The 17,500-nt window shown below is 37.9% G+C and overlaps 3 protein-coding genes across 7 annotated transcripts in view; 2 read left to right on the top strand and 1 right to left on the bottom strand.

Annotated features, from left to right (window-relative positions):
• The window catches only part of tnpo3 (transportin 3), a 15,392-nt gene extending 8,121 nt beyond the window's left edge, over nucleotides 1–7,271 (top strand). Inside the window, exons 9-23 of one of the 2 annotated variants that reach the window (XM_079868999.1) lie at nucleotides 761–868; nucleotides 1,031–1,122; nucleotides 1,782–1,921; nucleotides 2,012–2,203; nucleotides 2,387–2,478; nucleotides 2,559–2,635; nucleotides 3,297–3,357; nucleotides 3,448–3,588; nucleotides 3,695–3,811; nucleotides 4,204–4,298; nucleotides 4,443–4,599; nucleotides 4,694–4,861; nucleotides 5,250–5,362; nucleotides 5,911–6,003; nucleotides 6,448–7,271. In XM_079868999.1, the coding sequence (XP_079725125.1) occupies nucleotides 761–868; nucleotides 1,031–1,122; nucleotides 1,782–1,921; nucleotides 2,012–2,203; nucleotides 2,387–2,478; nucleotides 2,559–2,635; nucleotides 3,297–3,357; nucleotides 3,448–3,588; nucleotides 3,695–3,811; nucleotides 4,204–4,298; nucleotides 4,443–4,599; nucleotides 4,694–4,861; nucleotides 5,250–5,362; nucleotides 5,911–5,971 (1,614 nt within the window). In that variant the 3' untranslated portion in view covers nucleotides 5,972–6,003; nucleotides 6,448–7,271. Of the gene's footprint in view, nucleotides 1–760; nucleotides 869–1,030; nucleotides 1,123–1,781; nucleotides 1,922–2,011; nucleotides 2,204–2,386; nucleotides 2,479–2,558; nucleotides 2,636–3,296; nucleotides 3,370–3,447; nucleotides 3,589–3,694; nucleotides 3,812–4,203; nucleotides 4,299–4,442; nucleotides 4,600–4,693; nucleotides 4,862–5,249; nucleotides 5,363–5,910; nucleotides 6,004–6,447 lie in introns of both variants that reach the window. The other variant, XM_079868998.1, reaches the window with a different exon arrangement.
• A 721-nt stretch (nucleotides 7,272–7,992) lies between these two features.
• On the bottom strand, nucleotides 7,993–15,726 carry irf5 (interferon regulatory factor 5). Its single transcript, XM_079869000.1, has 10 exons — nucleotides 15,474–15,726; nucleotides 13,839–13,958; nucleotides 12,762–12,884; nucleotides 11,486–11,672; nucleotides 11,376–11,401; nucleotides 11,258–11,285; nucleotides 10,733–11,164; nucleotides 9,565–9,954; nucleotides 8,879–8,997; nucleotides 7,993–8,187 (listed from the first exon to the last, which is right to left on the bottom strand). The coding sequence occupies exons 2-10, from the start codon at nucleotides 13,887–13,889 to the stop codon at nucleotides 7,999–8,001; spliced, it is 1,545 nt and encodes a 514-aa protein (XP_079725126.1). The 5' UTR covers nucleotides 13,890–13,958; nucleotides 15,474–15,726; the 3' UTR covers nucleotides 7,993–7,998.
• Nucleotides 15,727–17,154: 1,428 nt separating this feature from the next.
• Nucleotides 17,155–17,500, top strand: part of ccdc87 (coiled-coil domain containing 87) — a 7,613-nt gene continuing 7,267 nt past the window's right edge. For all 4 annotated transcript variants that reach the window (XM_079868996.1, XM_079868997.1, XM_079868995.1 and 1 more), the window contains exon 1: nucleotides 17,155–17,500. This exon is cut by the window's right edge and continues 74 nt beyond it. The gene's annotated coding sequence lies outside the window, so the exon portion shown is untranslated.

Raw genomic sequence — 17,500 nt, 5'->3', positions numbered from 1 at the left:
CTCTCAGTTCACCGGCCACTTTCTTGCATTTATTTCGGGAGAAACTGATGAATTCACATGCTGTAAATCCGACTGACAGGACAACATTGCGGAGCCCATCTCATATTATAGATCAAGATTATTTATAAAGGTTTTTAAACGACCAAACACACTCACTTACATGTAGGGCCTATTTGAGAATCGGAATATCAGATAGGCTAGTTGATGACATGGTAAGCAAGTTTGTGAATAATTTGAATAAAAAAGGAAAAGCGAAATAAAAGCGACACATCTGTCATTCAGTATTATTGTGGCTGCGGTGTATCATACATATAATGTATATAATACGTTAATTACATAAATAATGTAATACATTTTTTTCAAATGGATGAGGGAAATATAGCGCCTTGAACATCTAAAATAGCTCATCAAAAATAAAAATCTGTCAGATTCTGGCATCTGTCAAATGAAGGAAGGCTGTTGGAGTTTCCAAAGCTGACAAAAAGAAAAGTTAAAGATTTTTTTTAGCTTTACAATAAAACTTAAGCAACAATGCATTTTTTTTTAGGGATGACGTCATTACGCACACCATATTATTGGTTAAAAGGCCAATTAGATGGAAACAGGCTGGAGAAAGCAAATTTCCCAATCTTTTTTAACGCATATTCCAGTGGATGGTAACTTGGCTGTTGATGGCTTCTAGCATGTGTAATAAAAATGAGGTTCACAATTTCCAGCTTTTTTTTTTAACTTAATTACTTATTTTGTGTTTCCTGTACAGGAGGGAGTCCCAGAGGACACTGATGATTTTGGGGAGTTCAGGATGAGAGTGTCTGATCTTGTGAAAGATGTGATTTTCCTAGTCGGCTCCATGGAGTGTTTCTCACAGGTAGAATTCATAGTTTCAAGAATAGAAACATAAAGTGAAAATGATTTGTGGTAAAGAACCCAAAGTGATTGTATAATTTAGTATGGTTTCCTGAGAAACAAGAGGGAATTTTCAATCTAAGTTAACTATTCTTTTTATAAACACTTTGTGTCCTCTCGTCAGCTGTATTCGACTCTGAGGGAGGGAAACCCCCCATGGGAAGTAACTGAGGCTGTTCTGTTTATCATGGCTTCCATAGCTAAGAGTGTCGATCCGTGAGTATCACTTTCAGTCATGACTCGGCAGCTTCATTTTCCTGCGGCTGGTGTAGTCCTTAAAGCACAAGCGTTGAGTAATATATTGGGAGATTATATATATTTCAATATCTTATTGTCCTGTGTTTTAAAGCTAAAATGGTACTAAGTGAAGCGACATGATAAAATAAATTCTTGTCATTTGTAGGGCTGGGAATTGAATTGATACAGATTTTGATGATTCATTTAGATCCTGATTCACAAGCTCTCTATTGGCTTTTTATTTGATAAGATATGAAGAAAAGTAACTTGTCTTTTTGAGTTATTCTTCTAAAGAATCTGCTCAGTCTTTTGTTTCAGTAATCAGGCTACACTGGTTGTGCTGTGTTTTATTGATGAATTTTTAAAGAACAGTTCCTTATGAGTCATTTGGTCATGAATCATTTTGAGAATCTTAAGCTAAATGTTTGTTTTTGCATGCATCCCTTGAAGACAACTCGCTAGAAAGCCATAATTTGCAGGATCGTTCAAATGAAGATTGCAATTAATCATGAAATCTGTATTTTTACCCAGCCCTAGTCATTTGTCTAAAATACTTTTTCAAACTTGTTATTCTGTAGTACATGAAGATTAATGTTAGTGTTTGTAACTCTAAAATGTCTCCCTCTGCTCGTTCCTAGTGAAAACAATCCCACCCTAACGGAGGTGCTGGAGCAGATAGTATTGCTTCCCGAGACCGTCCATCTTGCTGTCCGCTACACCAGCATTGAGCTGGTTGGAGAAATGAGCGAAGTGATCGACCGGAACCCTTGCATGTTAGGTGACTGTCACAAAAGAGTCCGGTTGATCTTCACCTGCAGGATGTTTTGTTTCTCTCTGTGTGTTCATGATGTATGTATTGGGTTGGCAGATCCTGTTTTGAACTTCCTGATGAAGGGTTTGCGGGAGAAGCCGTTGGCCTCTGTGGCAGCTAAAGCCATTCACAACATCTGCTCGGTGTGTCGAGACCACATGGCGCAGCACTTCCAGGGCCTGCTGGACATCGCCCGCTCTCTCGACTCCTTTGCCCTGTCGACGGATGCTGCCGTTGGCCTGCTGAAAGGTGAGGTCCCTTTTACACTTCAGAGATGATGATTATAGATTTTTTTGTTATTCCTTGATTGATTATTAGCTGGTGTTGTACACGGTTCACATTTAAGTAGCGTTCTACACTTTTCTGTTAGTCTTAGTCATGCCCTTGTTGTATGGCTGGTTTTGTTTAAGTGGTGTGATTGGTTTACTTCAGGCACGGCACTGGTGTTGGCCCGACTCCCCCTGGAGAAGATCGCAGAGTGTCTGAGCGATTTGTGTGCAGTTCAGGTCATGGCACTGAAGAAGGTTAGATGCTCGTAACACTGGTCTGTATGTCTACTGTCTGTGTTGAACTCAATAAAGTAATGTGTTGTATTTGTGTCCAGCTGCTGGCTCAGGACTCCAGCAGTGGGAAGTCATCAGACCCCACCGTGTGGCTGGACAGACTGGCTGTTATCTTCAGGTTAGACTCTCAACCTCTCAATCAATGCGCTTTATGCCAGAGCTCACTGTATGTGAAATGTTTTATTGGATTGTGACTATTTCTAGTCCTCTGAGAAAATCATGGTTTCCTACTAACACTCTTGAAAATGATTTTAATGGTTTAATCTATTAATTAGGTATACATGGATTTGTTTGTGTTATTATTATTTGTTTGGTTATTGAATGATTGTTTGTTTTATTTGATTGGTTTGTCTTGTTTTTGTTTATTTATTAGTTTATTTTTACTATTAATTTTAATATTTAAACCTGGATTTTGCCATGAAAAATTAAGCCATAGAAGCTAAATAATCCTTGTATCATGGCTTTGAGACGTCAGAAAATGATACAATCGGGTGTAGAATTTGCCTTTGTTGCAGATAATTGGTTAATTTAAAGTGTACATGTCAAAAGATATTAAATGGTACAGCATCTGAATTCTACACACTATTTTCTTGCTCTTAATTTGCACAATTTAGCCGTGCATCGATTTTATTGTGAAGAAAAGTGTCTTTCATTAGAATTAATGAATAAAAATCCATTGTTTCCCTTTAAAGGTTATTTTTCTCTCTGAAAACATCAAATTAAACAAGTGAAATTTGTTGTGAAAGCAATTTTTTTTTATGGTTATTATTCTCCATTAGACACACAAACCCCATAGTAGAGAATGGACAAACACACCCCTGCCAGAAAGTCATTCAAGAGGTACCCTTACATGTGCGTTAACTGACACATTATTTAAGTCTGTCTTTATAGTAGTTTCTTTCTGATCCTCATCTCTGTTCTTTGTTGTAGATCTGGCCAGTGTTGTCAGAGACGTTGAACGCCCATCAGGGTGATAACCGGATAGTGGAGCGCTGCTGCCGCTGCCTGAGATTTGCAGTGCGTTGCGTTGGCAAAGGCTCTGCTTCCCTATTACAGCCACTCGTTACCCAGGTGTGTTTGTGCCCTAAAAATGAATGTCCTCTGATCTGTATCTGTGTTTTTGGAATATAGAGCTGGTGTAGGTCCTAAAGATGTTTTTTTTGTGTGTGTGTTTTAGATGGTGAGCGTATACCAGGTGTACCCTCACTCTTGTTTCCTGTACCTGGGCAGTATTCTAGTGGACGAGTATGGCATGGAGGAAGGATGTAGACAAGGCCTTTTGGATATGCTACAGGTAACGCACACAAACATACTCCAGTCTAACAACCTATAAGCCAGGGACACACCAAGCCGACGTTTGACCAACTTAGTTTTTTCTGTGTGTTCCGCACCGTTGGCTCTAGTTGGACGTTGTCCGATTTTTTTTTTTTTTTTTTACATTTTTTTGGGTCGATTCAACATGTAGAATCAGCGTCGGGCCGTCGGTGAGAGAGATATCCCTCTGATTGGCTGTTCAGTTTAGCAAACAAGTCAGTGCACAATAATAAGAGCAAAAGTAATGAAAGCGAGCAAAGACGTCATGACGGCACAGACAGAATGCTGTTCTCATTTTATGTCTTGTCCTGCGATGAGATGATGTTTATGACGTGTGTTATTAATCAGTGGCTCTATCTCTCATCCTTGCAGGCTCTCTGTATGCCGACTTTCCAGCTGTTAGAACAGCCTAATGGACTGCGCAATCACCCGGACACAGTGGATGATCTTTTTAGACTCGCCACAAGGTACCAGTTTTGTGTTTTTGTACTTCTGCAAAAGTGTTAGAAAAACAAGCAACCTGAAACGGTAAAACAAGCCCAAAATAAGTGACTTGTCACACCAAAATAACGTACATTAAGATATGCACCTATTTTCTCTCATTGTTTCAGGTTTGTCCAGCGCAGTCCGGTCACGTTGCTGAGCAGCAATATTATCATCCACATCATCCAGTGTGCCATCGCTGCCACCACCCTGGACCATCGAGATGCCAACTGCAGCGTTATGAAGTTCATCAGAGACCTCATTCACACAGGGGTCTCCAATGACGTAAGTGGCACTGTCGAACCAATCGAAAGACCTTGTATATTACATTGTCGTTCCTGTTCATTCATTGCACATAACTGATTTTCCTCTCCTTCAGCATGAGGATGACTTTGAGGTGCGAAAGCGTCTGATTGGCCAGGCGATGGAGCAGCACGGGCTGCAGCTAGTGACTCAGCTGATCAACACCTGCTGTTTCTGCCTGCCGCCTTACACTCTGCCTGATGTGGCGGAGGTACTCTGGGAGATCATGCTCTTTGATCGGCCGGTATGTTTTCAACCTTTTGGAACACACTCCGCGTTTTGAACATTGCTCAAATACAGATTCATAATTAAATTTAATTTGGCAGCTGCTTTTATGTAAAGCGACTTGCATTGCATTCAAGCAGACAGGAGGTCTTGTATTTAAATAGTTTTTTTATATATATATATTATTAAAATAAGCTTTTTTAAAAAATGTATTTAGATTTTATTATTTAGTCTAATTTTAAGTTTATCAGTGCTTTTCTCATCACCCAGAATAAAATGTGTTGCTGAATTTCATCTTATTTTAATTCCTTAATTTCCTTAACATATTTTTTTTTTTATGTTGTGATAATCACAAGATGTTTTTCTACTTTTTTAAAATATTTTTTTAAACGTTTATTTGTGTTTAGACGTTTTGTCGCTGGCTGGAAACCGCACTGAAGGGTCTTCCAAAAGAAACAGCAGGAGGCGCTGTATCAGTCACACACAAGCAGCTCACAGACTTCCATAAGCAGGTCACAAGGTGAGTTTGTCTGTGCCTGCCGTCACCTGAGCTTTCGTTAACAGCACTGGCATTAGGATAATTGCATTACACTCCCGAAAGAAATTGGCCTGTTCAATTTAAATTCAATTAAAAAGTGCTTTTGTCCACAATAAAAAGTAATAAAGTGCTCATCAGTGTAGATTACAGGCAGCATTTGTCTTTTGAGGTATTGCAAGCTGGTGCACATTCAGTTTTCCCTGCGATTAGCTCGGCATGGCAAGCCTAAACAAGTACCCATAACCAGTTGTCCAGGAGGGTGAAGCGTCTCATACTTCAGCAAGTCTTGACCTGAGAAACGAGGAGCCTCCCAGCGTGGTGTCATGCACAGATGCCAAATACATATTCTGACAGCGCAGAATGAGTCACAGCCTTTTTTGGAAAGTCCAAACCACGCAAGACTGATGCAGTGTCGTTGCGTTGCTCGCCCATCCTGTCGCTGTGTTTGTTCTGTGATTTAGTAATAATAGGCCAACTTATTGTTCAGTAGTTTGTTGGAAATTGATGCTAATTTGTTCTCTCTACCCCAGTGCAGAGGAATGTAAACAGGTTTGTTGGGCGATAAGAGAGTTTACAAGGCTGTACCGATAGCTGTCTTTTGCCTGCTGATGCTGCAAGACCAGGTGAGAGAAGCATATTAAAACATAATTTGTCTCATTGTGCAACAGGGAAATATTTTTCAGGAAATAAAATATATTTACTAATCTAAATGATGATCGAATCTGTCTCATTGTGTAACAGGGAATTTTTTTTCAGGAAATAAAATATATTTACTTATCTAAATAATTAAATCAATTAATTTAAATAAGATGTATTGAAGTTTTTGAATAATACATTTCTAAATTAGACTTTTCTTATGTTTGTAAATGATTTTAAACTACATTTTAAATGAACATAAATACTCAGGCCTGGATTTCTCCTCTCAAATCCAATCTCTCTTTTTCCATGCAATCAGACCAAAAAATAACTTATTTTACAATGGAAAAGTCTTGTAAATTCATTGGTCAGAGTTGTGGGAAACCTGTCAATTATAAAATTATTATAAAATTCTCTCTTTTCCTCTGCAGGTCAGATTTTTTTGTTTTGCTAACATTTGGAGGAAGTGGCAAAGGCAGCCATGATGACCACTGTTGATAAACTAAAGGGAACTCTTGCATGAAGGATTTGTGGGACTTGGCACCATGGGAAAGCCAACCGATTGGAGCTTTGGCGTGGCAGGGTTTCAGGAAAAGCAAATTGCCTTGTGGGTGTCTCAAGACCGCAGCCCCATCCCTCCCTTTCACCCCTCCAAGCACACCGATGCCAACTGCAGCGAGAGAGGGGGGTTTCGGAAGGGACATCGTCGTCTTGAGAGGGGGTGGGCCATCGAATGGACATTGAAACGTATACACCCATTTCAACGTCTGCATCAGTCGGATTTTTGGGGATCCATCAAAAAAACAAAAAACAACAAAAAAAAAACAAATAAGGATGTGCCTGGTTGCAAATCATAATGCATCGTTAAAAAAAGACTTGTACGTTTTTAAAAACAAAATGGAGATTTATTTTCATGGACGTGTGTTTAGAGATCAAGACATGGCTTTGCTGCCAGTGCCATACAAATGATTACCAAACTAAAGATTGTCACAGCAGCAGCCTGCGCCTGTGGGACATTTGCAAAGGGGAGAATCTTGGGAGAGTTGGTGTCACCCTTGATCTTTTTAAAGTTGGCTGGGATTTTATCCGTACAGGTTATGCTGTAAATTATGGAGGGAACTGACTGGCAGGTGCTTTTTTTTTTTTTTTTGTTCTTTCACTATGTTGGCATATCTCAAGAGACTCTGAGATCATCTTAGGAGCGTGCCCTGCTGTTTGGGTGAAATAAAATCCAACATTGTGAGGAACAAACTAATATTTGTCTCGAGTATCTTTTCCTTTTCTGATTTACACTTCTTCTGCAGCTCTAGGAACCTGTTTGACCAGGTTTCATTTTAAGAAAGTTACATCGGCCCTTTAGGTCTTGTTTTCTGAGTCACAGAGTAAATCGAACCCTCTTCTATTGTATAAGGCCCTACAATCATGCGTTTCTCACAATTGCACGTGTAAACCATCAGGTCACTCCTCTCGCATCCCATTTGCTGAATGAGCGCAAGTAGTCAAGTACGTAGTCATATCCGTTCAAGTCCGACAGGTTCATGTTACTGGCACGGACCTTATAGGATGAGGTCAGCAGATGTTATCCGCCTGCTCGCGTAATGTCTGCAAGGAACTTGCATGAACTACGAGTCTTAAATCTATGAGTGACAGCTTATTTAAGGTTTTAACAGAGTTAGAGTTGCACTAACGTCGAGTAGACGCTCAAATGTTCATTGGGTGAATCATACAGTGGTAACCTGATCATTCCAGCAACCATTTAAAATACTGCAATGGTATTTATTGAAATCTAACATTTTAAAAGACAAGTTAACCAAGACATAGAAAAAGAAAAAAAATATCGGGGAAAAAAATGTCAAGAGGTCTGGTCCAATGGTGAGGGCACCTATATATTCCAGTGTTCAAAGGTGCTGAAAGGACCTCCAATTTTGAGCAAGCAATGAACAAGATGGTGAAGGTAATGGAAACATGGGTTCCTCTTTCAGTTAGTGGATGTTCTGAGGCCAGGTGGGGTGTGTGTTTTGACTCTGCAACAGTCTATGGAGCTCTTTGAACTGCTCCACCGTCTGGTCTTTCAAGTCGGGGTTGGAGATCTGCAACCGAATGCTGTCTGTAGACCACGAAAGCTCGCCTGAAAACATCTCGGTAAGGATTCTTGCAACAACTGGAACAACCTAGGAAAAAAAAATGACAGCATAAACTTTCAATAAGAGCAAATGCTGTTTTTTTTGTTTGTGAAAATTGACAGCAATTTATGCCAGGTTTGACAGTTGTGGTTCTGGATGTTGACTGGCTAATAGACCCTATATAATAACAGCTATGACAATGGTGATTGTCTTAACTAAAATAACAGCTATGACGTGAAACATCTGTGCTAAATTGTGAAAACAATGCTGTTTAAAATGCAATTTAGCAATATATCATGGTTTGCTAAGTTTGAAGAATGTTAAATTATAAAACACTGCACCAGTCCTGGATGCTGATAGGGTAAAATGCACTATCACACCTATGATGTGAAACATCTGTTCACCTAGTTAGAGCTTTGCTAAATTGTGAATACAACACGTCAAATTAGCAATACAAATTGGCAATATAGCATGGTTTGCTAGGTTTGAAGAACGCAGAATTCTAAAGCAGCTCTGGTTCTGGATGCTGACTGGCTACACTATATAGCAACATATATGACATGAAACCTGTTTATCTAGTTATAGCTATGCTATATTGTAAACAAAACGATGTCGTACATCATTGCTAACAACTCATTTTGGCAATACAGCACGGCCTTGTACACCTTCCTGCATAAATAAATGACTAGCGTCTTCACACTCCAAATGAAACCAACAAACATGGATTTCATCTTCACACCTGGACGATGATGAGCTTTTTCTCCTTGGGCTTTCTGTCTGGCCAGTCCTCACCGAAGCAGAAGTAGATCTCAAAGGGTGGTGGAGTTGGTGCCTCTCCTTTCTGATACAAAATGAGACCTGAGGGGGGAAAAAAACACTGAATTATCACATATCAAATCAACACAATGATTTCAGGTGGTGACATGCATATTTGGTGCCTTCTGTGATGTTCACGAGTTTGGAAATTATTTTTACATATACTGTAGAAAATGGAGTTGGGCAATTTCGTGTTTTCTCTTTTTCACTTCCTACCAAAGACAGGAAGCGTCTGTAGCACAAGTGCAGCAAAATGAAGAGCAAAGGGTGTTGAATTGGCAGTTTATGTGTTTTGTCAATCTTGTGCTGCCACAGAGAATGAGTGTGAATTTTGTCGCCTCAGTTTTTATATGTATCAAGTTTTATAGCTATTCTTCATCAACAGTACATACGTGTCAATATTCAAAATTAATAAATTTAGTCTGAACAATATTACTTCCACTATGATTCTTCCAAACTCTGAAACTTGAGGCTCAACTAAAATCCAGAGGTTGCCAATTGTAACATTGGGTTGGAATTAATATATGCTCAATTGTTTGTTATTGCTGTTATGCAGTCACAATAAATTTGACATCATGCTCATTGAAATCCAAAACTGGTTCCTCTTACCCTGAAGGAAGTTGTTCAGACTGAAGACCCTTATCTTCATCTCTCTTTCCATCGGATTGGGCGGCCCCTGCTCAGGCACACCTGGCCCAGACCAGAACACTTTACACTGGCACAACCTGATGGCATAGATATCTTGTCCCCTGATCTCCAAAATCAGCCCTCGGTCCATCACATCCAGCAGATGATCGGTGTAGAACCTCTGCTTTTCGTTCGGGATCTCAGCGGTTCCTGGAAACAGTACCTGCTGAAGCGTGACTGGACCGAACAGCTCCACCTGCTCTGGTGTGGGTGCCAGGTTACCGTAGTAAAGTCTACAACCCTGAGGGTTACTGACAGTCAAAGAACCAGCTGTCCGACCCCTGTATTGGAACTTGATATCCAGATCAGTTACTAGAAGAGAAAAAGAGAATGACCATTTTATCATCATTCACTTCTTGGTTTTCTTTTCTTTTGTGGAACGCAAAAGATGTTTAGAAGAATGTTGATGCTGCTCTTTTCCATAAATTAAAGTGAATGGCAATAAAGAGCAAATAAAATACAAAGAGAATTGTAAAAGTGGTCCGTATGACTTCCAAGTCTTCTGGAGCCATATGTAAGGTTTGTGTGAGAAACAAATAAAACTTTATATTAATCACTGATAATTTTCTTAACAGCTCACAAATTTAACAAACCTTTTTGTATTTGGTGTATCAAGAAGTGTTAGGCCAGGTTTGACTTCAATGATGCCAGATGTCAATGATGCCAAACATCATTGTAACCAATCATGATGTGCCAAAATTGAAAATGCACATAATTAAATAGCAATGACTTTTTGTAATTTTGGTCACCATTAACTTACATTGTATGGAAAAGAGCAACATGAACATCCAGCCTAAAATTCTCCTTTTGTGGTCTTTAAAATGACTTGAGGGTGTATGATGACAGACCTTTCATTTTTGGATCAAGTATTTCTTAAATAAAAGATTCTCAGTCTAACTAATTAAATTTTGATAATACAGCCTAGGTGTGCACCATACGTTGTGCCTCTATGCACGCCTCTTGCCAAGTCATTTATCATCAGCATTACTCAAAAAATAAGAGGGTGGGTCTAGACTATTTCTGAGATTTAGGCATGTCTTCATCATAAATTGCAACATTAATCCAGAATAACAAGGCATTAGAGGCTTACAGGGCAACATGTGTGGACTGCTCAGCAGCTCTGAGATGCAGGGATGAATCTGGTTCTCCGCTTGAGATGGCACCTCTTGCATTGGGGTGTCCACTATGGTTGGAGGGCCAACAGAATGAGAGACTACATCCTGAAGAACAGGAGGCGGAATGACTCCAGATCCCATTTCCATACCATTCGAGAGTCCTCCACCATGAATGGGATATGATCCCTGCTCAATTTTGATTGCACTGTGACTGGAAAATTCAGGAGGTCCTGTGCCGGGCTGGGCAAGATGAGTGGACATAGGAGCACCTCCGTTGGGGTTATTATGTATAATTTCTCCTAAAAGGTTCATTTGAGGGTTATGGTGGGCAGTATTATAGCCATCGCCAACAGAAGATGTGAACGGAACGTCAACTCGAGGAGGATATGCTGAGTAGCTGGAAGGGTCTATCGGAAAAATTAAATGATATTTTTTAGTTTTAGAATTATAGTATTTACATTTTTTTTTTCCAAATGACATCTACTTTGACGAAATCTTACCAATGGAGAGTTTGACAAAGTTTTGCAGCTGAAATGAAAAGAAAAAAAATCATGTTGATTTTACCATTTATTTATCTCAACAGTTATTCAAGCACGCTCCATGCTCTTCAGCACTTACCTCTTCTTCCTCATCCTCTCCAGCATCTAAAATCAACAAAAGAAGAGATGATTTATTGGCTCATCCATTTGTTATCCCTCACTGACTAGGCATGCGTTCCGGGTCTTTACCTCCATTGACTGACTGGTCGCACACCTCATAGATCTTATAAGGCTGGACGGGGGTGTCCTTAGTGCCATCATAGTGGAGTCCGAACTCTCGGCTTTTGTTAAGTGCACAGCGGAGGTTAGCCTTCCATTTTGCTGGATCTGGCTCATCTACTCCTTCCTGGTACTTGCCTGTTTCCAGAGCCCAAGCCTGCAGAGCAAAATGAGTGAATGAAGGGATGCTAATGGGAAATGTCTAGACATGTCTTGTCCCTTTCTTTTTTTAAATAGACAATGGCCTGGTTTCACAGACAGGGCTTAGATTAGGCCTTGGTTAAATTAGGATATTTAAGTAGCTTTTATAAATGTGCCTTAAAAAATACATTACTGGTGTGCATCTTGAAACAAAACAATGACACTGACATATTTTAAGATAGGTCAGTGCAAGCTGCTTTCAGTTAAGACAGCTCAAACATGTATTTTAGTCTGGGACTAGGCATAAACCTTGTCTGTAAAACCAGGCAAATGGGTCTTAAGTTAAGTCTTGGGTTAAGACTTGGGTTTTGGGTTAAGTTACAGTCCATTTCGAGTGTAATGAGGGGGTGGGGCATTCCTATTCTAGCATTTGATTGGGCAAAATATGCATGGTGCAGAGTCAATATATTTGGTCTGTTTCCAGAAAGACTAAATCTGTTGATTTTAAAGCATATCCCTGCTAATTGTGGAGTTTGGTAATACACTATGCATAAAGACGCAACAAAACCGCCAAGAAAACTCTAATTTTGCTTTCACAGTGTCTTTAACCTCAAGGTTCTAAACTTTTCATGACTTCCTCTTAAAATCTTGCTGCAGTTAAGTCAAGTGGAATTGAAACTCCATTTTTAGTTCTCGAAAAGAGTGGTTTCAAAAGTAGTGAAAAGCCTATCTTTGAACACATCACTAGAACTTGTAAACACAGACATTTAAGAGTTCAATGTTCTGCAATAGACATTGTTTTTAAAAGCATGCGAGGACAGCGGTTTACTTTTCAATCATTTTCTGTTATTGCAAGTAAAAAATTCTGAAAAGTGAAACTAGTAGGCATTTCAGTATATTGAAACTCTAAAGCAGCCCAAAATTTCCCCCTATTTCTAACTTTAGAACTGAATGAGGATTGTGACAAAGAATGTACCCTCAGCATCCAGGTGACAATCTTGGGTTGGTGTTGAATTTTATTATATTATGGGTAAAAATACCATTGCAACATCCACAAAAAGGGTTATAAAAACAGCACGGGTGATGCCAAAACCGTATGATTCACCTTAAATATAGTGTTCTCCTCTTCCAGGGTAGGCATATGACGGGTGGCGTGTCTCCATGGGATCCGGAACAGTCTGCGCTCTTGATTGAGCCAGTGCAGTCCAGGGTATTTCCCACTGTTAATCTGGTGGAGTGAGAAAGGTTTACTTTACAAATGTAGAACTTACTCAGGATGTCAAGATTTCAAATTTCTCCATTTTAGATACTGATATCTGGAAGTGCTGGATGGGTGAAAGCAAGATGGCAGCCGGACACCGATACCTTTCCAATCTTTTTGAAGCATTGACGATGAGTTAAAGATTATGTTTGAAACAGGGGTATGGTACATCCCCAGTGTGGTTTTATGAATCTCTTTGTTGGTTTGGAAATATGGTTAAACTATTCTATGACCAATTTTTTTTCATTTACTCAACTCACAAATTAGCGTTACATAGAAAGCATACAGTGACCAGAGACTTTTAAGTTAAAAAGAAAAAGAGACAAAAATACCCATTTTGGTGGGGTTTAGCAATAAATGAAATTTAGCAAAATTTCAGGAACTTTCAAAGGCTAAAAAAATGAATTCAGTGTGTTGCGAACTCTGCGTTGGGAAACCTTTAGTCCTCAAGAGAAAATCTCAATTGCGTGGATTCCTATTGACTTTACTGGATTTCACAATTCTGCAAATACACACCTTTAAAACAAATTATAGGTGTCAAAGTAGTCTATCCAACTTTCGTGCTATATACTTTTTCTGATGTCATCTGAGGAAAAGACTGAAATTTAAGTCGTTATCCACTGAAAAACGTACCCTCTGCTGTAGAACTCATATCATTTGCGTATGCACATATTTAAAAACTGTGGTGTCATGACTGGTCATCTGACGTGAGAATAAATGCAAATGGCATAATAAGAGTCTTTAGAACTACTTTCATGGTGCTTTTTGTTCATGTATAGAGCTGGTCATCGTTCACTTTAATTGTATTGTTAAATGTTCCACATAAGAAAGTCATACAGGTTTGGAATGACATGAGGGTAAGTAAATGATGCCAGGATTATAATTTTTAGGTTACAAAGTGATTAATAGATCACAATTCACCTGTGCCAGCAGCCATGGCTTCAGACGAATCCTCCGTGGTTGACCACTCATGGTGCTGGAGAACGAGGGGGTCGGAGGAGGTGGTAATGTGAACACTTATTTTGGTCAGCAATTATAGCACTGGGTCAAAAAAAAAAAAAAAAAAGGGAATAGTTACATAGTTGACATGATTTAGTCTGAAAGTCGGCAAGGCAACTATTAGAGAAGAACATAATTAAAAGTTGAATCTGCAAAGTTGGCACAACCAAAGAATGCTGAGATGGACAAGCTGAAAAAACATCTTATACAACAACAAAAAATTAGGGCAATTTTATGGCAATAAGCAGCACAATGACAAATGTGACAAGATGTGAGCCTTCAGGCCTCTGCCAAGTCCTCAAATTGCTGCTATAAAAGCAGGTGCTCGTGGGAAAACAGAAAGCATGTGGGATGTGGGTATTTAGTTTTTTTAAAAGCTCAGTTGAAGGGAGGTCATGTTACCTCTGTAAATAAACGGCAACATGACTGAGCACAATAACAGCCAAGATCGAACGCCACCATTAGCGCAGTCTGCTTCTATACGGGGGAAAAGGCCAATGTGTTGTTGTGATAGCTGTGTATCTGACTTATGCAGAAATGAAAAAGAGGCTGTGAAACTGTCAAGTCCATTTCTTATTAAACACACTGACAGTCATGAGACTTCATGTGAACTTTTTCAATGAGGGTTAAAGTGTCCTGATATTGCACTCCCCTAAAGGAAGTTCTAAATATTACCAAATTCATTCATTATGAATTGATGAGGAACAATTATTAACCAAATACTAAAAGAGTAATTTTTATTTGGTGTAGGATAGAGAAGTAGGTGAAGTTCCGAAATAAAGAAAATCTGTTCAGTGTTCTCCAGTTAAGTTCCTTTAACTCTCCATTGCACGGTGTATATAGGTAACAAACCCAGTTCTCCACTTTTCGAGCATATAATAGGTTTAACAATGAAGGTCCCCCAAACAGCTATTTTTATTTATTTTTCATCCATAAAAAAAAAGGAACTATTTAGAGTCAAATAAATGATGTTTCTGTTATGAGATATTGCTAAAAGCAACAATGTGTGTCTCAACATTTAAGTTAAATTAAGGCAAAACATTAAAAATAAATAGAGATAATTCTATTAGATACTGTCAGCAGTTAAAGCTTTTTTTTTTTTTGAATTCACCCACTTTCTTTTCAGATATTTAAATAAAAAATAAATTTAACATTATTATTTCATTTATTTTCATTGTCACGTCATTTCCTTCCTAAAATAATCATTTATTTCTTTTAAATTATTATTTATAGCCTATTTTCTGTTTTTAGATTTTAGTAATGAGGTCAAATGTATGCAAATAAAACTTTAAAAAGCTTTGGTTTCAAAGTACAAGCAAAAGATAAGGGTTGGATATTGACTAATATTATGCTTTTAAAGTTAGTAACATGCAAATACACACAAAAGACACGCATAGCCAATTACACCACAATGTTGCCAAAACGCCCATTTAATTCCCACCTGTCCAAAAATAACACGCGCCGAGAGCTTCTTAAACCACATTTTATACGACAAAACCATTCGGAATCAATGCTCTGTAAATTTTGCACATGTTAAACAAACCTAAAATCACTTACCTGCAGTGAAAAGTATCCAAACTTTGAATCGGGCTCAGTTCAGCGTTTACCTGACGGGCTCATATAGATCAGGTGAGGTTCAGATCCGCGTCGGTTCGTCCTATCGGCTCCAGCTAATCAAATGGCCGTGGACTAGGACTGACTGATCACAGCTCTCCAGGAGGACTCTTTCATATCCATGTTGTTTTTTTTTACTAGCATGAGACGACAGAAACGTATTTGCAGAAGTAGAACAGGTACCACCCTTCCGGATGACAGGGGCTAATGTAAACGGAAGTGGTGTGTGTTTGATTTTTCATACATGCCCTGTGACCCTGTGTTGTAGTGTTTAGCATTTGACAACAAGAAAATGCCATAAGTCATATCTTTAGGCAAAATAAGAGAGGTAAATACTATTGTTATTAGACTGTTGGTGCTGTTTTTGAAGTCGGTATCCCATTAGTGCAGAATGTATTAACTGTAAACATTCACCAAATAAGCCAAATGACAGAAATACACAAATGCTCATTTAATAAGACTGTTCTTAGGCTATATTAAGTGTTGTTTAGACTTTAAACTGCAATGCGTTTATTTGTTCACTAGGTGGGTTCTGTGACTGTTGGTATTTGTTGAGACGTCATGTGACCAAAGGGGATCGAAAGGGAGTGACAGGGTTGTTATTGTTTTATTTAGGCTATTTATTCTTTTTTTTTTTTTTTTTTTTTTTGTCTTGAATTATTTATTTCATATATTATGCTGTATAATATTTTTTCTATTTGTTGTAGTCTACATTTGTTCAATACTTTATACTATATGTTGGAAATTACAATTATCATGTTCATTGTTTGTAATGTGTGTGACAGGGGTCCGCGGAAAAGTCTAGAGAAAAACTACTAGAAAGAAATAATAAGATTAGAATAAATAAGTAAACTAGATTAATGAATAAAAATGTGATTTAAATAAAATATATTAGTTAGTTATTATTCTATGAAATAGATTAAATTAGATTAAAACAAATAAACAATATATTTAACAGTACATTACTACTATAGTATATATATATATATATATATATATATATATATATATATATATATATATATATATATATATATATATATATATATATATATATATAACTTATAAAATGGGTGTTTATAAAAGACACCCTTTTAGGATGGGGTCCGTGGCATCTAAAAGATTAAAAACACCTGCATTAGACTAGCATAGAAGTGTAGATTACCATATGAGCATATAGTATACTTTTTTGTTTTGTCTTTATCAAGAATAAACCGCATTTTAATTCGTTTTTTTATTATTATTATTATAAATGTACATGCAGTTTTATGAGTTCGTGTTAATGAAAAGACTGCATTAAATATTCTGGTTTTAAATTAATTCCAAGATATTATTTAAATGAAATAAGAAAAAAGACAAGAAAAAAAGTTAAAAAGTGATTCATAATGGAGGTTCCGAGTTTGCGCAATTACGTTGTGCGTGACCGTGCGTCACCTGCGTTTCCAGGGGAACGTGACTCGTTAGGACTCTGGCGTGCTGGTGGAAGTATTCAGTCTCTTTGTTACATTCAATAAATATTTACATAATTTTCTTACAATTTTTCTTTTGACCTTAAAACGATCGTAGACTATAGCCTAATTAATGCGTCTGTTTTTTAATCCGGTGCATTGTCACGTTAAACTTGACTCGTATTGTTGTTGTGACAGAAATCAGGTCACATTCATTGATGTGCACCAGGTTTAAACCTAAAAAGATATTTATTTTTTTGCACCTTAAATGTTGTTCTATGAATGTTAGTTTTTAAATTAGACCTTATTATTTTTATTATTTGGTTTGACTAAGTTTGTAAGGCTTAAAAGTGTCAAACTTTGCAGTTTATTTAATTCATTTGTTCAGTAGGCTACATAAGACTGCAAGACATTTCTCTAGCGTAATGTCTTCAACCTCATTTTTTTGAGAATGACTGGGAAAATAACAAGCACACACAGGTTTGCTAGAAACATCAAAAGTTTGGATCTCCAAATGATGGT

The sequence above is a fragment of the Squalius cephalus genome (assembly GCF_949319135.1).
Source record: "Squalius cephalus genome assembly, chromosome: 4".
Lineage (NCBI taxonomy): Eukaryota > Metazoa > Chordata > Actinopteri > Cypriniformes > Leuciscidae > Squalius > Squalius cephalus.
This window is presented reverse-complemented; position numbering and strand designations above follow the sequence as displayed.